The sequence below is a fragment of the Crinia signifera genome, chromosome 1, assembly GCF_055691185.1.
Source record: "Crinia signifera chromosome 1, ASM5569118v1, whole genome shotgun sequence".
In the NCBI taxonomy this organism is placed as follows: Eukaryota; Metazoa; Chordata; class Amphibia; order Anura; family Myobatrachidae; genus Crinia; species Crinia signifera.
Window position 1 is genome coordinate 460943004 of NC_139217.1, and position 25248 is coordinate 460968251.

Here is a 25248-nt window from a genome sequence, read left to right on the forward strand (position 1 = left end):
CACAGATGCGGCGGCCATATTTGTTTTGGGCAATGCTGTACTGTCTGCGGCCGCTGGATGCCGACGGAACTTGGAAGCGCGGCGGCGGTGACTCGGTGAGTAATGTCCGCCACCCTCCTCACTGACCTGACTGTCAGTTAGTCCGCCCGGCGCCCACCCTCCCTGCCGCTTGCTGCTCCGCCTACTCCTGCCCGTCCAAACTCACCAGCCAGCTCACCTGCCCGCAGCAGCAGGGAACACAAGAAAAATAAACCATCACAAAGTGAGTAGTCGCCCACTGCCACTAATGTGTTAATTATTAAAACTATAATGCACACAAAATATATACATATACATATACTATATATATATATATATATATATATATATATATATATATATATATATGTGTGTGTGTGTGTATATATATATGTATATATATATGTATATATATATATATATATATATATATATGTATGTATGGGCATCAGGGTGTGCAGCATATGTATAATGGGCATCTGTGTGCGGCATATGTATAATGGGCATCTGTGTGCGGCATATGTATAATGGGCATCTGTGTGCGGCATATGTATAATGGGCATCTGTGTGCGGCATATGTATAATGGGCATCTGTGTGCGGCATATGTATAATGGGCATCTGTGTGTGGCATATGTATAATGGGCATCACGGTGTGTGGCATATGTATAATGGGCATCACGGTGTGTGGCATATGTATAATGGGCATCACGGTGTGTGGCATATGTATAATGGGCATCTGTGTGCGGCATATGTATAATGGGCATCTGTGTGCGGCATATGTATAATGGGCATCACGGTGTGCGGCATATGTATAATGGGCATTTGTGTGCGGCATATGTATAATGGGCATCTGTGTGCGGCATATGTATAATGGGCATTACGGTGTACGGCAAATCTATAATGGGCATCACTGTGTGCGGCATATGTATAATGACATCACGGTGTGCTGCATATGTATAATGGGCATCAGGGTGTGCGCCATATGTATAATGGGCATCACGGTGTGCGGCATATGTATAATGGGCATCAGGGTGTGCAGCATATGTATAATGGGCATCACGGTGTGTGGTATATGTATAATGGGCATCACGGTGTACGGCATATGCATAATGGCATCAGGATGTGTGGCATATGTATAATGGGCATCGCCGTGTGTGGCATATGTATAATGGGCATCACGGTGTGTGGCATATGTATAATGGGCATCACTGTCCCTGCATCCTCCACCACTTTGTGACTACCCTCCCTGCATCCCCTGCCACTCTGCATTCCCCCTCCTACCCTGCATCCTGTGCCACCATGCCCCCCTCACACTCTGCGTCCTGTGCCACCCTGTGTAAGTCCTCACTCCCTTCGTTCTCACACTCTGCATCTCCCCTCCCAGCATTCTACGCCACCCTCTTTCCCCCCCTCCCTCCCTGCATCTTCCTCCACCCTGCCACCCTACTGTGTTGGGAGACCCCCTGTCACCCACCCCCTGTCTCTATCTCCCCAGCCCCACAGGCTGCAGAATAAACGCTGTACGCATGCGCCTATTCTGCAGCCTGAGGGGCTGGGGACATAGCCAGCAGCTCAGAGAGCCACTAGCCATACCCTTACAGCGGCAAAAATTGGGCGTGGCCTCGTTGAAATAGGCCACACCCCATATTGATAGACCACGCCCCCTTAAAAAAAAACGGGCGCGCCTTCGGCGCGCAACATCACTCCCCCCGTTGGGGCTGCTTCAAGATATTTCCCGGGCTGGTTTTAATTCCCAATCCGCCCCTGTGTGTGTGTGTGTGATGTTCCTAGTGACTACTTAGTGTGTGTATGATGTTCCTAGTGACTACTTAGTGTGTGTGATGTTCCTAGTGACTACTTCATGTGTGTGTGTGTGATGTTCCTAGTGACTACTTAGTGTGTGTGTGTGTGTGTGTGTGTGATGTTCCTAGTGACTACTTAGTGTGTGTGTGTGTGTGTGTGTGTGTGATGTTCCTAGTGACTACTTAGTGTGTGTGTGTGTGTGTGATGTGCCTAGTGACTACTTAGTGTGTGTGTGATGTTCCTAGTGACTACTTGTGTGTGTGTGTGTGATGTTCCTAGTGACTACTTAGTGTGTGTGTGTGATGTTCCTAGTGACTACTTAGTGTGTGTGATGTTCCTAGTGAAAACTTAGTGTGTGTGTGATGTTCCTAGTGACTACTTAGTGTGTGTGTGTGTGATGTTCCTAGTGACTACTTGTGTGTGTGTGTGTGATGTTCCTAGTGACTACGTGTGTGTGTGATGTTCCTAGTGACTATGTGTGTGTGTGTGTGTGATGTTCCTAGTGACTACTTAGTGTGTGTATGATGTTCCTAGTGACTACTTAGTGTGTGTGTGATGTTCCTAGTGACTACTTCATGTGTGTGTGTGTGATGTTCCTAGTGACTACTTAGTGTGTGTGTGTGTGTGTGTGATGTTCCTAGTGACTACTTAGTGTGTGTGTGTGTGTGATGTTCCTAGTGACTACTTAGTGTGTGTGTGTGTGTGATGTGCCTAGTGACTACTTAGTGTGTGTGTGATGTTCCTAGTGACTACTTGTGTGTGTGTGTGATGTTCCTAGTGACTACGTGTGTGTGTGTGTGATGTTCCTAGTGACTACGTGTGTGTGTGTGTGATGTTCCTAGTGACTACTTAGTGTGTGTGTGTGTGTGTGATGTTCCTAGTGACTACTTAGTGTGTGTGTGATGTTCCTAGTGACTACTTAGTGTATTTGTTTGTGTGATGTTTTCCGTGACTACATAGTGTGTGTGTGTGTGTGATGTTCCATGACTACTTAGTGTGTGTGTGTGTGTGATGTTCCTATTGACTACTTAGTGTGTGTGTGTGTGTGTGTGTGTGTGTGATGTTCCTAGTGACTACTTAGTGTGTGTGTGTGTGTGATGTTCCTAGTGACTACTTAGTGTGTGTTTGATGTTCCTAGTGACTACTTAGTGTGTGTGTGTGTGTGTGTGTGTGTGTGTGTGATGTTCCTAGTGACTACTTAGTGTGTGTGTGATGTTCCTAGTGATTACTTAGTGTGTGTGTGATGTTCCTAATGACTACTTAGTGTGTGTGTGTGTGATGTTCCTAGTGACTACTTTGTGTGTGTGTGTGATGTTCCTAGTGACTACTTAGTGTGTGTGTGTGTGTGTGTGTGTGATGTTCCTAGTGACTACTTAGTGTGTGTGATGTTCCTAGTGACTACTTAGTGTGTGTGTGATGTTCCTAGTGACTACTTTGTGTGTGTGTGATGTTCCTAGTGACTGCTTAGTGTGTGTGTGTGTGTGTGTGTGATGTTCCTAGTGACTACTTAGTGTGTGTGTGTGTGTGTGTGATGTTCCTAGTGACTACTTGTGTGTGTGATGTTCCTAGTGACTACTTAGTGTGTGTGTGTGTGATGTTCCTAGTGACTACTTAGTGTGTGTGTGATGTTCCTAGTGACTACTTAGTGTGTGTGTGTGTGTGTGATGTTCCTAGTGACTACTTAGTGTGTGTGATGTTCCTAGTGACTACCTAGTGTGTGTGTGATGTTCCTAGTGACTACTTAGTGTGTGTGATGTTCCTAGTGAAAACTTAGTGTGTGTGTGATGTTCCTAGTGACTACTTAGTGTGTGTGTGTGTGATGTTCCTAGTGACTACTTAGTGTGTGTGTGATGTTCCTTGTGACTACTTCGTGTGTATGTGTGTGATGTTCCTAGTGATTACTTGTGTAGTGACTACTTAGTGTGTGTGATGTTCCTAGTGACTACTTAATGTGTGTGTGTGTGTGTGTGTGTGTGTGATGTTCCTAGTGACTACTTAGTGTGTGTGTGATGTTGCTAGTGACTACTTAGTGTATTTGTTTGTGTGATGTTCCGTGACTACATAGTGTGTGTGTGATGTTCCATGACTACTTAGTGTGTGTGTGTGTGATGTTTCTAGTGACTATTTAGTGTGTGTGATGTTCCTAGTGACTACTTAGTGTGTGTGTGATGTTCCTAGTGACTACTTAGTGTGTGTGTGTGTGTGATGTTCCTAGTGACTACTTAGTGTTTGTGATGTTCCTAGTGACTACTTAGTGTGTGTGATGTTCCTAGTGACCACTTAGTGTTTGTGATGTTCCTAGTGACTACTTAGTGTGTGTGTGTGATGTTCCTAGTGTGTGTGTGTGTGTGTGTGTGATGTTCCTAGTGATTACTTAGTGTGTGTGTGATGTTCCTAATGACTACTTAGTGTGTGTGTGTGTGATGTTCCTAGTGACTACTTTGTGTGTGTGTGTGATGTTCCTAGTGACTACTTAGTGTGTGTGTGTGTGTGTGTGTGATGTTCCTAGTGACTACTTAGTGTGTGTGATGTTCCTAGTGACTACTTAGTGTGTGTGTGATGTTCCTAGTGACTACTTAGTGTGTGTGTGATGTTCCTAGTGACTACTTTGTGTGTATGTGATGTTCCTAGTGACTACTTAGTGTGTGTGTGTGATGTTACTAGTGACTACTTGTGTGTGTGTGTGTGATGTTACTAGTGACTACTTGTGTGTGTGTGTGTGTATGTGTGATGTTACTAGTGACAACTTAGTGTGTGTGTGATGTTCCTAGTGACTACTTAGTGTGTGTGTGTGTGTGTGATGTTCCGAGTGACTACGTGTGTGTGTGTGATGTTCCTAGTGACTACTTAGTGTGTGTGTGTGTGTGTGATGTTCCGAGTGACTACGTGTGTGTGTGATGTTCCTAGTGACTATTTAGTGTGTGTGTGATGTTCCTAGTGACTACTTAGTGTGTGTGTGTGTGTGTGATGTTCCTAGTGACTACCTAGTGTGTGTGTGTGATGTTCCTAGTGACTACTTAGTGTGTGTGTGTGTGTGTGTGTGTGTGTGATGTTCCTAGTGACTACTTAGTGTGTGTGTGTGTGATGTGCCTAGTGACTACTTTGTGTGTATGTGATGTTCCTAGTGACTACTTAGTGTGTGTGTGATGTTACTAGTGACTACTTGTGTGTGTGCTGTTCCTAGTGACAACTTAGTGTGTGTGTGTGTGTGTGATGTTCCTAGTGACTACTGTGTGTGTGTGTGATGTTCCTAGTGACTATGTGTGTGTGTGTGTGTGTGTGTGTGTGTGATGTTCCTAGTGACTACTTAGTGTGTGTGTGATGTTCCTAGTGACTACTTAGTGTGTGTGTGATGTTCCTAGTGACTACCTAGTGTGTGTGTGATGTTCCTAGTGACTACTTAGTGTGTGTGTGTGTGTGTGTGTGATGTTCCTAGTGACTACTTAGTGTGTGATGTGCCTAGTGACTACTTAGTGTGTGTGTGTGATGTTCCTAGAGACTACTTTGTGTGTATGTGATGTTCCTAGTGACTACTTAGTGTGCGTGTGATGTTCCTAGTGACTATGTGTGTGTGTGTGTGTGTGTGTGTGATGTTCCTAGTGACTACTTAGTGTGTGTGTGTGTGATGTTCCTAGTGACTACTTAGTGTGTGTGTGTGATGTTCCTAGTGACTACCTAGTATGTGTGTGATGTTCCTAGTGACTACTTAGTGTGTGTTTGTGTGTGTGTGTGTGTGTGTGAGATGTTCCTAGTGACTACTTAGTGTGTGTGTGATGTTCCTAGTGACTACTTAGTGTGTGTGTGTGATGTTCCTAGTGACTACTTAGTGTGTGTGTGTGTGATGTTCCTAGTGACTACTTAGTGTGTGTGTGATATGCCTAGTGACTACTTAGTGTGTGTGTGATGTTCCTAGTTACTACTTAGTGTGTGTGTGTGATGTTCCTAGTGACTACTTAGTGTGTGTTTGTGTGTGTCATGTTCCTAGTGACTACTATGTGTGTGTGTGTGTGTGTGTGATGTTCCTAGTGACTACTTAGTGTGTGTGTGTGATGTTCCTAGTGACTACTTAGTGTGTATGTGTGATGATCCTAGTGACTACTTAGTGTGTGTGTGTGATGTTCCTAGTGACTACTTAGTGTGTATGTGTGATGATCCTAGTGACTACTTAGTGTGTGTGTGTGTGTGTGACTACTTAGTGTGTAAAGGTTCTGTGAGGGCAGGGTGTGGTTTGGCTTTCTCCTAGTCGGGGCAGATAGTCATCACCTTATGTCAGTAATTTATCTGTACTGTGGCATTGTGTATTGCCAGAGAACATTCACGATGCTTCTGTCTCCCCTGATAGAATGTTAGGAGGGGGGAGATAGCATTGAGCAGCTTGTTAATCCACCTGATATATGGGCTGCAGCAGTTAACGACTTAACAAAAAAAGAATTTTACACATTTGTTGTGGCTCTTAATTGAAAGAACCTCAGCAATTTCCCTAATCATCGTGATGATATACAATGAGCAACATTAATCAAGACAAACAGAAGCAACACTTGCGTAGACTTTTGTGCGATACAACGTCACAGCTCGTTTTACCAGTGAAAGTTTAAATATGGCGGAATATACTGAGACTCGTGACAAAGGCTAAACGTAATGGCAATGCTATGCTTGTACTGTGCAAACGTATGACGCCCAGTCCCGGGACCATAGACTACGGGGGAGATGATGTACGCAGTTTAAGTGCCCCAGAGCAGATGACTAGGTCTGTTGTGTGTCACGCCACTTCTTATTATTTATCTAATTATGATCATACATGAAATAATGGTACTTGTTTCCTAGCACGGCCACACCGATTAAGATCGGGGTGGTCGTGCTGAAAAAAATCGGGTCGATCGCATCGCATGCGATTTGGTCGCATGCGATGCGATCGACGCGACCGACCGATTTTTGACCCGATTTTTTCATTAAATCCAATGTAAATTGGGTCCCTGGGACCCAATTTTACATTGGATTGAATGAAAAAAATTCCAAACCCCCCCCAAATTGAAGCGCGTACACAGCGCCCCACGATAGACGGCAACCCGAAGCGTGGCGAGCGCAGCGAGCCCGCGAGGGGCGGCGGTACGCGTCCTCCGACCTTTTCATGCCCTACTATCCACTAGGGCGTGGAGTGAGAATAGAATAGTGTGGCGAGCGCAGCGAGCCACCGAGCCCGAAGCGTGGCGAGCGCAGCGAGCCCCGCGAGGGGACGCGGATACCTTCACAGGTAACGCGTCCTCCGACCTTTTCATGCCCTACTATCCACTAGGGCGTGGAGTGAGAATAGAATAGTGTGGCGAGCGCAGCGAGCCACCGAGCCCGAAGCGTGGCGAGCGCAGCGAGCCCCGCGAGGGGACGCGGATACCTTCACAGGTAATCGCGTCCCTTCGCGGGCTTCACAGGTGTCCGCGTCGCCACGGACACCTGTGAAGCCCGCGAAGGGACGCGTTTACCTGTGAAGGTATCCGCGTCCCCTCGCGGGGCTCGCTGCGCTCGCCACGCTTCGGGCTCGGTGGCTCGCTGCGCTCGCCACACTATTCTATTCTCACTCCACGCCCTAGTGGATAGTAGGGCATGAAAAGGTCGGAGGACGCGTACCGCCGCCCCTCGCGGGCTCGCTGCGCTCGCCACGCTTCGGGTTGCCGTCTATCGTGGGGCGACGACGGGGACATTTATAATGTGAAATGGGTCATATTGACCCATTTCACATTTTTTTACATTTTTACACCATTTCAATGTTAAAAAATTTTTTAACATTGAATCCTATGTAAAAATCGGGTGCATCGCGTCGCATCGCATCGGGACCAATGTTAATGGTCCCGACCGACGCGATGCCCCCGATATTTTACCGTTCCCGACAAGATTTCAATGTTAAAATTTTTTTTAACATTGAAGTCAATGCAAATATCGGGGGCATCGCGTCGGTCGCGTCGGGACCAATGTTAATGGTCCCGACCGACGCGATGCCCCCGATTTTTGTTTCCTAGCCGGCAAAATGGACCTGATTTCAAAAGAAATCGGGTCCATCGGGGTAATCGTGTCCCTTAATTAAGGGACACGATTACTTAAGATTGTGGCCGTGCTAGGAAACAAGTACCGAAATAATTAATGTATATTCAGTATTAATTAGCGTTTGCCCATGGCTTCGCTTGCATGCATGTTTTTTTTGCTCAGTGGAACTCGTATAACAAACACAGTAGTGGCGTATAATATTGTGATGTATGTTTTATATTGTACACATTGATCACAATATATAGTGACGGGATAGGGACTGGGGTATGGTGCATGGGGATGCCCATTTCCTGAGCCTGCCCACAATGGGTGCGCCCAGAAAAATGGTGAGCGTCCCAATGTCATCAGCACCCGCCCCTGTTCGGCCATCTCCGGCCCAGATAAAAGTTAGATCAGAATGACTCTCATCTGCGTCCCGTACGGCCACATCCGAATGGATGCCCCAGCGAACACATCCATTCACTTGCACATGCGGACAGCAGTAGCGCACGCAGGGGGGGTTTCTGAGTACCCAGAAACCCCCCCAGGAGTCGACCAGCCCATTGAATCCCACCGGGCGAGTTGCTGTCGAGCAAAACTAAAACGGGCCAGGGTCACTGCTGTCGGGGCGGAACAACACCTGGGATTGCATAGATACCCCCCTTTATCTACTAAAATTGGGCCAGCTATAGAATGTATATGAAGATCAATTCTTTAGTTACACTCGGGGACGGACTGTGACACAGAATGGGCCCCTGCATTGTTGCCAATGGAAATGGGGGCATGGCCAGTAGCGCACGCAGGGGGGGTTTCTGAGTACCCAGAAAACACCCCCCCCCAGGAGTCTAAGGACCCTAGGCTGAAAGCTGAGGGTCCCCTCTTTCCATGGGTACAAGAATTTTAAAAATCGGCCCTTGGGAACCGGAGATATCTGACTTTAAAGCAGTGGTCCCCATTCAAGCCTGTTAATTGCGATTCCCAGTCAGAAATTTCAGGTTCTTTCTGACTTGGAGTTTTTCTGAGGGTATATTCCAAAAGCTGGGACTCTCCCCCATTGTTGGACACTAGTAGCTTGTCTCTACTGTTCCCAGAACCAGAGATATCAGCCTTTCAGCAGCTGGTTACTGCTCCAGCTCCACACACCTGTATGTAGTTTTATATACTCGTTGGCAGATTACTCTGCTTCCTGAACTCTGATCCCCTAGTCCCCAATACCATTTGGTAGGTGGGATTCTCTAGTTTTTAATTCCATTAAAATCTAAGAAATTTATTTCCGGGAACTGGAGATATCTGCAGTCAAGCAAGCTGTCCTCCCACCAGAAAATTATGAATAATAAGCCCACTCCACTATACAGTATATATTTATTATTATTATTATTTATATACATTTGGTCTATCTATAATACTTTAACTGACCCAGCTTTGCTCCGCCCCTCTGGAAACCCCCTTCTGAAAATCCTGCGTTTGCCCCTGGACAGGGGGTGGCTGGCATTCGTTTAGCTGCTTGGTAAGCAGCGAATTTAGGCTGCCTACTGACCCATGCTGAATCACCCCCAATATTTGCAGTTTTGTCTTCAGGGAATAACACAATAAGATGCTTGGGGCTACCAGGGATGTAAGTTTATCCCAGTCGTCCGGAGGCGAGTCCGAGTTTGGTGCTGTCCTTTAAAAAAATAGGGACCAGACCCTGTCGTTATTTAATGCAAATGGCTGGTATTGAATGACTATGAAGCCACCTCGACACTTTTACCTGAGGTTCTGGAGAGTAGGTATTGGTGCGTGGGTGGTGGGGGGGAGCTGTAAGCTGAAGTTTTGCCTAGGGTGCCAAGAAACCTTGCACTGGCCCTGTATACATATAAGCAGTATCAAATACATTTGAGTCCGGTGCCCTCTAAGAATAAGTCACAAAGTTGACCCCCTAGATAGATAGACGCCCAGGACGACTTGTCATTCAATGGACACGGAACCCAAATATTAATGTCAACGTTTCAGAACATGTATTTCATCGTTATTTCATCATGATAACAATAAGTGTCAAAAGTGTATCTTATATGCAAAACACCACGGGTTGCATAGGTTGCCTGCAGAACTGGGAGGTTTTTCTAAAAAGGGCAATCACTTACAAAGCAACTCAATGGGACAGTCCCATTATTGATCGGATACAGTCATTAGGTCGACATAGGAAAAGCTGACATCCATTGGGACAACCACTGAAGGTTGACATGGGTTAGGTGGACACCAGAAATAGGTCTACATGCTTAAGGTTGACATGGATGGAAGGTTGACACAAGCATTAGGTCAACATTAGCTAGGTCGAAAGTCAAAAGGTCAACATGAGTTTTTCACTTTTTTTTTTGAGCTGACATGTCCTGACAGGCGGTATTTTATGTCCTATTCCCCCCCCCCCCCCCCACACTAAGTCGTGGAGGGAGAATAGAATAGTGTGCTGAGCTTAGCAAACCATTTGAGTGATCAAGAAATGACCTATTTACCAAGGTAATCTTGGTAGGGTGATAGGGTGGATAACAGTAAATTACTAAATATTTCATTATTTCTATATATATAGCTCCGACGTATAGCTCTGAGCAATGACAGCATCAGAAACTGCAGCACAGTTCAAAATTCAAATAGGGGAGCCACACCCACTGCCACCGACTTCCATTCTAAACTGCCTCACCGGCAGTGGGTGTGGCTCCACTATGTGGATTTTGAACGGTGCAGCAGCCCCTCCCATCGAGCCCCCACTGATAAAATGTGTACATTATTCTTTAATTAATTGCCACTTTCCGTGTCAGAATTGGTATCAAAACATTGTATAAAAAAATAAGAAGCATATCTTGAGTCACTTCCTTACCACTTCCTGACACTACAATCCTTAAGGCAGTGGTTTCCAAATGCTGTCCTCAAGGCACCCCGAAAGTCCAGGATTTAAAGATATCCCTTCTTGTGAACAAATTATATAATACAACTGACTGTGGTACCAAAAACTAGGACTGTAGAGGTCCGCATTTGGGAATCACTGCCTTAAGGTGTTCAAGCACACTGAGTGGTTTACTTCAGCTTGAGCGAAAGTTGGAATGGTTCAAACTCCAGAGCATTGGACCATGTGGCATGCATGAAACACAGCAAATGGTGCAGGGATATGTACACCACCCATCTGTAAAAAGAGTGCAGGAAGGGTGCACACAATTGCTAGTTATACAGAGATACAACACTATTTCTGGTTGGTCAGGACCAGCTGCAAATACAATAAAGATGATAATGATGATAAAGGTGACAGTTGCATGCACTAGTGGACTGCTTGGGACACTCTGATTTTGGAGTCAAAGCTGTAAAGTGTAAAGTGCTTTCTTCATTCCCCAGGCACATATTTGGCATTTACGTTTGTGTTTCAAGTAGGTTAAATTTGAGGAGAAGCCAGATGGGTGGATTCTAGAAAATAGTACTTAACAAATAACTTAAATATAAAAATATGAATACATTGAATACTTAGCTAAGGTTTTTGGTTCAGCAGATGTCCAATACAGCACTCACATCAGCAACCTCAGTAGCCCCACCCTCTTTGTCAAGAGGCTGAGTTTTTTTCAGGTCTTCCTGGCACTTGTGCAGTCAGTTTTTTCATCCAGACAATGAGGCTATCTAACACTGACAGAGTACATCTTATATTGGTCGCAGAACTCCTTATTAAGCTATTTCATAGTTCCAAAGTTTAAATTGTAATGTAAAATAAATGGTATTAAAAACCATTAGGGAGCACTGTTGCCTCAATTTTGAATGTTGGAAATAACATCTAAATACCAGGTATAACATGGATTATATAGATTATATAGATTTAAGACACAAGGTGAACAATATTTTCCCTAGATTATGAAGCAATTGGCCTTATTCTAGTTCACTCTTTCTGACAAAATACTTCTTAGATGGACAAAACCATGTGCACTGCAGGGGGGGGGGGGGGGGCAGATGTAACATGTGCAGAGAATTAGATTTAAGTGAGTTATTGTGTTTCTGTGCAGGGTAAATACTGGCTGCTTTATTTTTACACTACAATATAGATCTCACTTTGAAGTAAAACCCCACTCAAATCTAATTGTCTCTGCACAAGTAGCATCTGCCCCACCTGCAGTGCACATGGTTTTGTCCATCTAAGAAGGATTTTGTCAGAAAGAGTGAACTAGAATAAGGCCCAATGACTCTAATGTTAACATAGAGCTTGATTAAGACGGGTTAGCAAGGCAGACATAGTTAGATTTGGGTGAGGTGTTCAAATTAAATCTAAATTTTAGTGTAAAAATAAAGCAACCAATATTTACTCTGCACATTTAACTCTCTCACATGTTACATCTGCCCACCTGCCGTGAAGCATGGCTTTGTAAATCTGCAAAATCTGCAAAAATTGCAGCCTTACTAACATGTTTGAATCAGACCCCATGTTAGCACCAGTTGTCTGGTTTGGTCTCATGTAACCAGACAATATGCCTGATTCTGGTTCACTTACAAAAGCAAATGATCTCTGTAATGGACAAAACCATGTGCACTGCAGGCGGGGCAGATGTAACATGTGCGAAGAGAGTTAGATTTAGGTGGGGTTTGTACTGTAAACTGATATCTATATTGCAGTGTAAAAATAAAGCAGTCAGTATTTACCCTGCACAGAAACAAAATAACACACAAATCTAACTCTCTCTGCACATGTTACATCTGCCCCACCTGCAGTGCACATGGTTTTGTCCATTTGAAATAATTTTCTTTCGCGACTGAAACAGAACCAGGTCCCATGGCCTTTGTCCTTTGAGAAAATATTTGTCAGGAGCAAACATTTTAAATCACCCTATAAGATAATATATGTATATTTTACCCTTCTTGTCCTTTTAAAACCATCATATTATTCTATTCAAGTAACAAACACCCAACATACTTCTGAAGATTATATTGTATACAAAAGCAAATATGTAAAAATTGCCAAATAAGGTTAAAACATGAACTGAAACAGAAGTGAATTGTCAGCATACAACCTGACGTAATGATTGACTAAAGCTGTATTTGGCACAAAAACAGACTGACAACTGGTTCAACTCAGACAGTGAAACTATATTTTTATTTTATAGTGTGTGTTTTAGCTAGTTTTTGTTGGGAATTGTAGTTATGTTGGAATTGCTGTTCCAAAAACCTCTAAGAGCTACCTGTGGTCTAATGTACCGTATCATCAACTAACTAACCTCTCTTTCTAGTGTTTTGCCATTTCCCTAATATTAGCACAGAGAAAAACACATAACCGCACTCTGGAGACAATATTACTCCGGAGAGATATCGACACGTCTGACATTTCCCACTGACAGACGTAGAATGAAGAATGTGTATGCGGAGATAAAGCCTGTGTTGTGTGTATAGTGTTCCAGTGAGTCAGTGAGGCTAATTTAATTACAAAATGTCACAGGGTATCTCTACAGTATCACTTGTAAACTTTTTTATTCATTCATAAATTCTGTGTTTTCTAACAACAGCTAAACTATTAGCGCTGTGTCATTCAAGCAAACATTTGCCATCCAGCATGATGAACATTTGGTGAAAGGTGTCAGGTTTTACATAGGAGGTTGCAATCTGACCTCAATACGGAAGGGGATAGAAGAGGAAGATTTATTATTGGTAGGAAACAGTAATAAGAATTGATTGACATGGATTATAGGTGCTATTGGCATAGGTGACTCAGATGGGGCATTGTTGAGGTCAGAGAGGGTCATGTGCAGTAGGTGGCAACCTGATAAAATCTGGCACAAGTCCTTCCTCCTTCACTATAAATGCTCAGTGAGAGCTAGGTACAAGAATAACACAGATTCCAGTGGGGATATAGCAATATCTCCAAATAGACATTTCCCAGTCAGTCCAAGTGAAGCCTTCACATTCAGCAACAATTGCAGAGACTGTAAGATTCAGCACCCCAGACAGCAGATCACCCAGCTTCAGCACCTCGGACAGCGACCGTATCTAGCTTCAGCACCTTGGCTAGCGCCAGTATCCAGCTTCAGCACCTTGGACAGCGACTGTCCCCCAGCTTGAGCATCAAGGACAGCAGCGCCTGTGACCCGTTTCAGGACCCCGGACAGCTCCTGTACTCGGCTTCAGCACCTCCGACAGCTCCTGCGTCCTGTCTAACCACCCAAACTCAGTAACCTTGGACAGCAGCAGCCACCATGGAAGGAGCCCTCGTCTTCTGGAGATACCGCACCCTCTTCTCCCTCATTCTCTGCACCCTGATCCTCTTCAAGGTGCATTCCCAGGCAGCGCCTTCCCAGCAGCATCCAGAGACAGCTCCTTCCTCCAAAATATATCCCCGGGGCAGCCACTGGGCTGTGGGTAAGTGCACAAGAAACAACTTCTTTACTTATTCCTATTATTATATTAGTGGATTAAAGCAGGTTTTGGCAATTTTGCAGCTCAACAGGTTTTGTTGAATTAAAAGTCCCAGCAGGTCCTTGTTGCTGAGCGGTGTAGTTCATCAGCCTCTGGAGAGCCAGATTGCCTGCATCTCCGGATTAAGTAGAAAGTCTGTACAAGTACAATAAGCGTTGTCTATAGCACTAACGGAATTAACGATAGTATTTATGATTCTGGCACATTTGCCTGATGCTCATATGCGTAAAATGACTGCGGTAACAGGGTAGGTATGTCACACAGAGTCAGTGAGTGCATAGGAAACATGGGACTTTGTAGACTCTCTGGGGATACAGTTTGTACAAGCATGTGTCAAACATGTGAACTTCTCAGCGATATTTTTCCTGAATATAGCATCTTACAGGACGTACCCTGGCTTTTTGCAGTAAGGAACCGTCCTGACTACGGATGTACTGCGCTGCGCTATAGGTAGGCGCGCGTTGTACAGAGACTCTCTGAACAAAGGGAAACAGACCAAAGGTATTAATGGAGATCCTTGTAACATCGGTTTCAAACAGGGCAAACCCTAAGGGAAACTGATGGTTGCTACAGATATTATAGATGCATTAAGGAAATACAAATGATCGCTTCTTTGATTTAATGACACATTAATTACTGCGTTTGAAGACGTTACAGAGCCACCTGTATATTTTATATACAAGTAGATGTATTGTATTATAACAAGGGGACTAAAGAGAGAATGTGAGAGAGAAATATTTACTTTTCAAAAGCAAGAAATACATTTAGGAAACCCAGTTATTGGGGATATACAGTATACTCCTGACGCTATCGGCACCCTATCTAGTAACTCTTTCAATTTATTTTGTTTCTTTTAATTTATTTTGTTTGTTTGAGTATATATTTATTGTCAATATTTTTTTTTTGTGCGTACATAACTAATACTGTATATATATATATATATATATATATATATATATATATATATATATATATATATATACACACACACACACTATAGTAACACTATCATCTAATATAAGCGTTTTATACAGTGTTATACTGTAGTTGTAGTAACTATTAGAACGAGGCATCGCCCAGTAATGATAACTCACTTGGAAGGTACAAGGCGAGCAGTGGTGAATACCGTCCCATTATCCCAGTTATCGGACACAAACATCCAGCATTCTGTATATCTGTGTGAGTGCTGTCAGCAGATCTGCCACATAAAGCAATGCTACATTGTAAGAGCAGTATCGCCCGATCAGCATTGTCAGCTCTGACAGATGTTATTGGCAGCACAATTAAGTGTAGAAATTGTAATTTCCCCATATAGGGACAGTTCTTCCATACACAGTAAGTAGCAAAAAATAACTCTCAATCTCTCTCCTAAGCCATGTTGAAATATAGAACAAGTGTGTATGTGTTATATAACTATATATATATATATATATATATATATATATATATATATATATACATATATATATATTCATCCTGATGAAGATGTGTATGTAATACATCGAAAACGTTTGATCATATCTGCAGTCTTGACCATTATTGCCTCTGGGTGGCGCCGCTTTGTACGTATACACGGTAGACCTACACTTGGTCTCCCAGGATTGGCACCAGAGCACAGTATACTAAGTATACGGTGTGCTATCCCTCTCGCACTCTATATATACATATATATATATATATATATATATATATATATATATATATATATATTTTTTTTTTCCTCCAAAACTCGCCAGCAGGATTTTAAGAGGGGGGTTTCCAAATATAATAAAACGAATCTCTCAATCTGCAGCGCATTGGAGAGCCTACGGGAGTCTGGGGGAGCGGTAACTGCCCAGAAAATTGGTATTTTTATACATATGAATACTGTATGGAATAATATTTAACAGTATATATACTGTATATGGTCTATAGTACAGGCTGTTTCAAACATTTAAATAAGATAAGTGGTCAGGAAAAAGTTAAACATAATAAATAAATACACAAATATAATGGAACCAGTACTGCACTTTCTAAGTTCACAATCTCCCACTTAATTGTAAGGCTCCTGTCTCTTCCTCCTGGCAGCTGCTATCTGGTCCATTGCGATGTTTTTCAGAACCACACATACAGTAAATGTGGTAGAAGCTGGTACTCTGGGCATGTGCAGCAGCTCTAAAAACAACAAGGGTGTGTAGCGCTAATGAGCTAATTGGATCAATTGGGTATTACAATTAATTTATTATTAATAAAATATAAAGAATAAAATTCAACAATTTTATATCAACATTGGTACAAATCAGCAAAAATTCAATTAAAATTCATGTGGGACAGTTGGATATATTATACTTATGCACTGTTAGCGATCCCTGCTTATATGATGCCAAGTGACTCCTGAGGCAGTCCGTGCTTAAAGAAATTGGGAATCCATAAACCTGGCAGGAAGGTTCATGCGCGCTGGAGGAATATGAAATGTCCTCGGTTTGTAATGAGGTATCCTCAGTCCAATCCAAGAGTTGAGCAGGTGGTGGTATCCCAGTTGTGTATAAAGTATTTGGCACGGCTGATTATGCAGGTAGAGTCAGGCTTAGACCAGTATATCCAAGGTGATCGAATCCAATAGTCCAACATGCAGTAGTAAAAATATTTAAAACAGGCTGGTGCTCCCTTTTAAATATATTTCAAATTGCTGACGTTAAAATAAGTTCTATCGGTATGTGTCGACCAACTGCAGGTCGACGTACATTGGGTCGATCACTGAATGTCGACATGGGTCAGGTCAACACTTGAAATAGGTTGACATGCTTAAGGTCGACATAGATGGAAGGTCTACAAAAGCATTAGGTCGACAGTCAAAAGGTCGACATGGGTTTTACACTTTTTTATCCCAATGTCAACACAGTCGACGTGGACACTTGCTACGCTTGGCACACTATTCTATTCTGCCTCCACACCCTAGTGGATGGTAGGGCATGAAATACCGCCTGTCAGCACATGTCGGCTCAAAAAAAGTGAAAAACCCCATGTCGACCTTTTGACTGTCGACCTAGCCAGTGTCAACCACATTCTTGTGTTGACCTTCTTTCCACGTCAACCGTAAGCATGTCGACCTATTTCAGGCATCGACCTAACCATGTCAACCTTCAGTTATCAACCCAATGTATGTCGTCCTTTCCCATGTCGACCTAACAACCATATCCCATTCTATCTTACTGTCCCTGTAATTTGAGCAACCTGGAAATGATAGGTTTAATCTGGAGCAGATAGGGAAAAGTCATCAGCATATGTGGATGGTCCTGCTTAGATTGGGCTATTTACTGGGTCCTATCTGGATTACTCAGTTTAGAGGAGACATTGCTGTTGAGGTTCCCTGACACTGCCAAAAGAGTGTGAAGCACTTTCGAGGTTCCTCCTTGTCTGCCCTTCCAACCTTTAAATATGCCAAAAGACAATTTTGTTTTTTTGTGTGGACCTGGTCCTGCAGTAGGTGTGTTGCTCCAATATTTAAAGACACAGGATTGAAAGGCAGATAAGAACAATTAGGCACATCTGATCTACTCTAAACACAGGTACACACACTAGACACCACCCCCCGCAGACACAATACCCCCCCCCCCCCACACACATCCCCCCCGCAGACACCACATCCCCCCTTGGTACCTGGGCAGCACTGGGGGTCCCTGCAGTGGTCTGAGTGAGCAGTCAGCGCCGCGGTCCCTGCAGACAGTGTATGGGAAGTCAGCGGCGGGGTCCCGGCAGCAGATGGGAACTAGTAGCGATATTGGCTACTACAGTAGTTCTCATCCGCTGCAGGGACCCCGCCGCTGACGGCTCAGACCACTGCAGGGACCCAGCAAAGCATCGTGCCCAAAGCACGGTGAGTGCAGCCAGCCATACGAGGGGACACAGTGCACCGATACGGTGTCCATGTCGACTGTGTTGATATTCGGGACAAACACCCCCCCCCCCACCCCTGAAAAACCCCTGTCAACCATTTGCCTGTCGACCTTTCCCCATGTCGACCTAATGCTTGTATCAACATAATGACCCCATTGCGACCTTTTGAGGGTGTTGACCTTCTGATCCACACCCGAGCAGAGGAGAGCAACCATCCAATGATTTATCCTCTGTCCGAGCAGATGTGTAAGCTGACAGCGCTGACAGGGGATCCGGCCAGCAGGGGGAGGGGGCGTGCGGTCGCCGGGGAGACGTTAACCGGCTTGCTAGGCTCCAAATATAAGCAGCCTAGCCAGCAAGTCTGAATCAGACCCTAAATAACAGTATTTCCCAAGTGTTGGTCCTTAAGCTTCCCCTCCCCTCCAGCAGTGTCCTAATTTTAAAAATACCTAGTGACTTACAGGTGGTTAAAGGTGGTTGGGACCTTATTCTGGTTCACACACAAAGCTGCGATTTTCGCAGCTTTGCATGTGGATGAAACGCTATACCCCCAGCCACCGCCCCTCATCCACCGCCTGCACTGCTAGGTGCAAGTGGGTACTGCGAACATGTAATTTGCCATGGCTGCTTGCACCCAGCATCTGCACATCCCGAAAACATGTCCTGTTCAGGGCACTTGGGATTGGAGCTGAAAGTTTATTTACTAAAGATCATTTTCATAGATTTTTGTTATTTAAAATCAATAGAAATTGGCCTTTGATAACTGTACCTCCTGTAGTTCACAAGTCGGTCTACACTGCGCTCTCATTGTCATGGAGTGATGCCATTAATATTGATTAATGGAGGGTTTAACTGTCTTTCTTTTCTGTTATTGTCCAGGTCACCTGATGGGTAAAAAGAGTATAGAGGAATATCCGTATATGTATGATGAAGACAGGACCACTGGGTATTCCGAAGGGGACAAGCCAATGGATGGCTCTCAACAATGGAAAGAGGCGCTTCTCAGTTTATTGAGGATGTATGAGGCCAGGGACAGCAGAAACACTCAGACAATGAGAGACACAAAGTTATATAACAGGAAGCTCTGGGACTCCGAGGACAACAACAACAACAACTACAAAGAGGTGATTAATCCTTTCATGTCAGTGGAGATCAGAAATGCCTGTGTGCAATGTATGACAGCCAATAGAACTATACACATAAAGCTGCCAGAAGACGAGTGGCAAAAAGTAGAGTAGAAACCAAGGTTATAGCTAGGGGTCCGTATAGGGGACTGCTGCTCCCCCACCCATTTGGAAAAGGAAAGCATGCCTGCTGAAAAGGGGGAATAGTCCTGTAGGGGCATGGACATAGTGTAGTACCTCTAATTCCAATTACTCCACAGAGTTGTGCCCCTTACACATTATGCCACACAGCAGCAGTGCCCCTTTCATGTTATGCCACACAGCAATAGTGCCCCTTTCATGGTATGCCACACAGCAGTAGTTCCCCTTTCATGTTATGCCGCACAGCAGTAGTGCCCCTTACACATCATGCCACACAGTACTAGTGCCCCTTTACACATCATTCCCACACAGTATTTAATATGCCCCAATAATATAACGTATACTAATTCCAGAAGGGATGCGGTCATATGGTCTACAGCATGATGGTTGACAGTCATTCGGTCAACATGGGAAAATGTTGACATGGGTCTTTCAGACAGCGGCAACCGAATAATCCAGTAATTAGCGGCAATTGCCCGGCTTTTGAAACACCGGTTTATTCTGTCGCCACTGTCAGGCCCCCTTTCACACAGGAGAGCAAATCTCTGAGTCTTAAATTTAGACCAGGAGAGTTGCTCTATTACACTGGGTTTTCTCCTGTGTTAAAGGGTCAATTTGGATCTTAAACTCTGGATCTCTGAGACCAGTAACCATATTGTGTACCATAATAGACGGAAGTGTTAGTAACTGGGCATAACAGGCGTTTATCTTCCCCTTGGCCAGGATAGCACTCCCCAGGAGCACTGGCCAAAGAGGGGGCACCACCTGGCAGTGCCACTTAAGGCCAGAGGCAATATCTAGTGTTTCCCCCTGGTCAGTGCCCAGAGACTCGCACAACATACAGGAGCTTCTGTTACTGGTGCCTGAATCCAACACTGGGATGCAGTGAACAAACTCGAAATAAACTACAGCATGCAGTAGGGACAGGTTTATAACCCTTTCACACAGAAAATGAAATTCCCGGGTGAAGCAGTTCCACCCGGGAATTTCATTAAATACACGGTTCCGTTTTCTGTGTGAAAGGGTCGATCCGGATCTCCGACCCTGGTCTTTTGCAGAGTCGGAGACCCAGAGCTTAAGTTCCTGATCGACCCTTTCATACAGAAAAAGGACTACATTTTACCTGGGGGGCTGTAGCACTGCAGCTCATAGGTTAAAAAAACTGCCACTGTCCCTTAGAGTTTATGGTTTATGGTAGGCATGTCCAAACTATGGCCCTCCAGCTTTTGTGAAACTACAAGTCCCATCATGCCTTGCCACAGTTTTGCTTTTTGCTATTAAGGAAAGTTAAAACGATGGCAAGGCATGCCGGGATGTGTAGTTTTACAACAGCTGGAGGCCACAGTTTGGACCTGCCTGGTTTATGGGCACCTGGACTGGTAAATAATCTCATGCATTCCTTGTTTTCCCAAATAGTGCCCATCACAATTCCCGGCTCAGTAGTGGTTGTTTTATTGCAATGTTTGTAACATATGTACATAGCAAGATGCGGCACAGGTGTAGGAGGGTCCCTGATGACAGATTGCTTCCTCCTCATTAGAGATCATCAGTGTAGGACAGAAGTCTGCTGTTCGAAATAACTACAAGCTGTTAAGTTCATTAACTCTAAGTTCGGATAGTCAAAAGGTTCACAGATGATAAAGGTTGACATAGTCAAAATGTCGACACAAGTAAGGGGGACATGAAAAAAGGTTGACATGAGTTTGTCACTTTTTTGTTGTTGTTTATGTTGACGTCCGTCAACATGGTCACCATATCAGTGTACCGCATCTCCTCGCATGGCTTGCTGCGCCCGCCATGCTTTGGGCACTGTGCCGCGCGTTATATTCTCCCCCTCCCCACTGGGATGGTAAAATATGGCACAATGTTTTTTTTTTTTACATTGCAGCCCGTGCAGGCTGCTGATTGGTATTTGTATTTACTGCCCATATATACAGCTGCCAAATACGAATACCACTCCGTACGACGCCACATGACATCGATCAACACAAATCTGACAAATACAACACCTTTGTAAATTATCCTCCGGAATACGAATTTGTAAATGAAATACTCCACTGATAAAATTTGGATTCAAAATACGAATACGACAAACCGTAGTCTTAGTCAATTTTGGCAATAGTGTTTTGTGGATAGGAAAAGTGGTGTGCGACCTCTATTGTATTTTTTTCTGTTAGTTTTTATTTTCGTTAATCTGTACACATTTCCTTGTTATACATTATAACAAAAAGAAAAAAAAACATTTTCCTATGTATTTTATATTGTTCGGTAGAAGGGGTAGAAGATAGAGAATTGAGATGTTGGAGAACTGGTAAAAGGGCTCTCAGAAAGGCATGAGGGAACATATAGATGTTCAAAGTCCCGGGATGGCTCCACGAAATGTCCAAGCTGTGGGTCCCCCCTTCTGCAAAGTGTAGACAGCGCTGACGCGTTTCAAACCCTGCTGGGGGTTATTTCAAGGAAGAAGTGTTGTTTAATGTGTCCTTGGAGTTTATATTGTGAATATCAGCCAATTGGTGCCATTTGCTGCACTTCTGGCGGTACTTCCGGCTACATCATTTCCAGACAATGCCTGACTTCCGGTCACGGCTGTGTCCGTTTTTTGACATCAGGTTGCCCCATTTCCGACTTTCTGGGGTCCAGGTGGCCTTGATAAGATATTGGGGGTATAAAAATTGGAAAATAGACTTAAAATCTTATGCACAATATCCGAATATAAAACAATATAAAGAAATTGTAATAAGACTATAAAATAATAAATTGTACAGAAATATAAAGAAAATTGGACCGAAATCATTGATGGCCATGGCAACGATGGCCATCGAGTGGGAAAGTGGAGATCAGCTAGAGCTAATATTTACCTAGAACATTCTATAAAATGAGAGGCAGAAGCTGATCGCAGTCCTCAAGGCACCCCAACGGTCCAGGTATTAAGTATATCCATGCTTGGCCACAGGTGACTTAATTAGTAACTCAGTCAGTCTGATTTAACCATCTGTGCTGAGCCATGGCTATACCTAAAACCTGGATAGTTGGGGTGCCTTGAGGACCACATTTGGGAACCTCAGGCTTATGGGATGAATGACCAGCTCAGTATCACAATGATCCTTATTCTGATCGGTGCGGCCGGATCCGAATATGCGGCCAGGTCCGTGCGTGCGAAACCCCGCCTTCCATACGGATCGCCAACTCCGTCCGTACGCGTTAAGAAGCTGGCCGAACGGACCGCACGTGTATTTTTCACGGAATACGCCTCCTCCATCTCAGGGAACCTCCCCCATCATTCGATGGTCGCAGACCATCGAATGCAGGACCGAGTGGCCAGGCAGCTCCCGCAACCTCAGACCACACGGACATTTTTCCGTGCAAAAGCAGGGATCTGGGCGGGCAGCTGACATCCGGCAATGTCATATGTCCGCCCCCTACACGTGCGTCACGGCCGCATTACCATACGTACGCCCATGAAACGCGGGGCGTATGCATATGGTAATGAGCCCAAACAGCCCTTCACGCCCCTCTCCACCCCCTGTTCGGAGTGTTCACATATCATGCGGGATTTGGCCGTACGCCCCGCTCGCACATGCGCAGACACAAAACATCGGCGGGCCGAACGCACGCGGATATAACCGCACCGACCAGAATAAGGCCCAATGTTAGCCCAGTGTGCAAAGTCAAACAGGTGTCAGGTATTCATCACCTGTGTGTAGTTTGATAATCTCCAGGTAAGCAGGAAACATTGGGGCCAATTTGGCCCCGTTTTCGATGGTGGGGGCAGTGTGCCATTGTTCTGAGACCCCAAGTGTCAGTGTGCCATTGTTCTGGGACCTCAGGGGTCAGTGTGCCATTGTTCTGGGACCCCGGGAGTCAGTGTGCCATTGTTCTGGGACCCCAGGTGTCGGTGTGCCATTGTCCTGGGACCCCAGGTGTCGGTGTGCCATTGTTCTGGGACCCCAGGGGTCAGTGTGTCATTGTTCTGGGACCCCAGGGGTCAGTGTGCCATTGTTCTGGGACCCCAGGGGTCAGTGTTCCATTGTTCTGGGACCCCAGGGGTAAGTGTGCCATTGTTCTGGGACCCCAGGGGTCAGTGTGCCATTCTTCTGGGAACCCAGGAGTCAGTGTACCATTCTTCTGGGACCCCAGGAGTCAGTGTGCCGTTGTTCTGGGACACCAGGAGTCAGTTGGCCATTGTTTTGGGACCCCAATTGTCAGTATGCCAATGTTCTGGGACCCCAGGAGTCAGTGTGCCATTGTTCTGGGACCCCAGGTGTCAGTGTGCCATTGCTATGTGACCCCAGGAGTCAGTGTGCCAATGTTCTGGGACCCGAGGTGTCAGTGTGCCATTGTTCTGGGACCCCAATTGTCAGTGTGCCATTGTTCTGGGACCCCGGGAGTCAGTGTGCCATTGTTCTGGGACCCCAGGTGTCAGTGTGCCATTGTTCTGGGATCCCAGGAGTCAGTGTGCCAATGTTCTGGGACCCCAGGTGTCAGTGTGCCATTGTTCTGGGACCCCAAGTGTCATCTGATCTTTGACCAGATTGTTTTAGAATTGCAGAATAACATCACTATCATCATCCAACAACAAACAGTGTCACAAGCGTGCCTATGGTCTGCAAGTAGAGAGACGGGGGCCAGATGCGCCAAGCTTCAAAAACGTATAAAGTGGAGAGAGATAAAGTACCAGCCATCTGGTCCCTAACTGCCATTTCAAACAGTATGTAATGTGGCAGTTAGGGGCTGATTGGCTAGTACTTTATCGCTCTCCACTTTATCACTGTTTGAAGCTTGGTGCATCTGGTCCCATTGAGAGAGAATGTGTGTGCGCGCTGGTACATGTATGTATAGTACAGCTGTGCGTGTTCTCCCCTCTGCGGTGCCTGTGGTTCTGACCTGACCTCCTGTCCTTTCTTTGTATTCCCAGATGCTGGAATTCTTGTACCAGATGATGAAGGAGAATGCACAAAGCTGAGGCCGTGGAGAGGACGCAGTTTGTACCACGGGAGGACGCCGCTTCACAAGCATTCGATCGTACCAGATACCTGAGATTTTATTTCTGTAAATGATACTTTGTGTAAATGATATACGTTTCCTTGTTACGATCTTACCAAACCCATACTTCCAAAGCACGGAATGACTTGCCTGATCTGTACATAATGGTCGCGGAAGGGGCTTCCAGTTACATGATTATATTTTAGCACCCGACTATTTCATCTTTTTAGTTTGTAGACACAGAATATTTTGACATTCACAATAAAAGCTCAAATAAAGTTGTTTCCTGGTGTATTATTCCTGGTTGTCATCAGGGCCAGATGTGTCAAGCTTCAAAAAGTGATAAAGCAACTGGCCGGTCTGCTCCTAACTGCCATTTTTCAAACTCAGCCTACTCACAAACGATGGATGGCCATTAACCATAGATGATTCAAAATCATGGATGGGGAACAACTAGATGGTTTCCCACCATCAATGATGCACAAGCAACAAATTCCTGGGACGCAGTTTCGTCCCGACACTCCCATGAAGCCCCGCCTCTGGGCTCTCATTGGTCCACAACCTACTGATAGTATTGTAAGGGTGACCATTAGTGGTTCCCTTGAAGATGGTTTCACTCCATCAAGGTTACCTATCAATGGTGACCATCGATGCGTAACCCACCAATGGTCAACCTATCACTGCAAAGTCCAACCTACTACTAGGTTAGCACCACCCAGTGGTCAGCCATTGAAATGGAGCTTGAAAAAGGGGTGTAGGGGTGTGTGTGTCACTGTGAATCAAGGTGACACAGCTGCGGTGCCTTCCAGTGGTATAATATACAAGCAAGCGTTCCCTTGGGTACCTGGCAGAGGGTCCCTGTAGACAACAATA

The 25248-nt window shown here is 44.9% G+C and overlaps 1 protein-coding gene across 1 annotated transcript; it reads left to right on the top strand.

Annotated features, from left to right (window-relative positions):
- Nucleotides 1-13622: 13622 nt before the first annotated feature.
- Nucleotides 13623-24653, top strand: GRP (gastrin releasing peptide). Its single transcript, XM_083155275.1, has 3 exons — nucleotides 13623-14191; nucleotides 19004-19248; nucleotides 24308-24653. Exons 1-3 carry the CDS (start codon nucleotides 14029-14031, stop codon nucleotides 24353-24355), a joined length of 456 nt encoding a protein of 151 aa, XP_083011401.1. The 5' UTR covers nucleotides 13623-14028; the 3' UTR covers nucleotides 24356-24653.
- Nucleotides 24654-25248: the final 595 nt, after the last annotated feature.

Excerpts from the sequence above, each read along its gene's own strand:
- GRP (XM_083155275.1), top strand. The coding sequence starts at position 14,029 with ATGGAAGGAGCCCTCGTCTTCTGGAGATACCGCACCCTCTTCTCCCTC. Across the intron at positions 14,192-19,003 it reads GGGCAGCCACTGGGCTGTGG|GTCACCTGATGGGTAAAAAG; the intron begins GTAAGTGCACAA and ends GTTATTGTCCAG. Across the intron at positions 19,249-24,307 it reads ACAACAACAACTACAAAGAG|ATGCTGGAATTCTTGTACCA; the intron begins GTGATTAATCCT and ends TTGTATTCCCAG.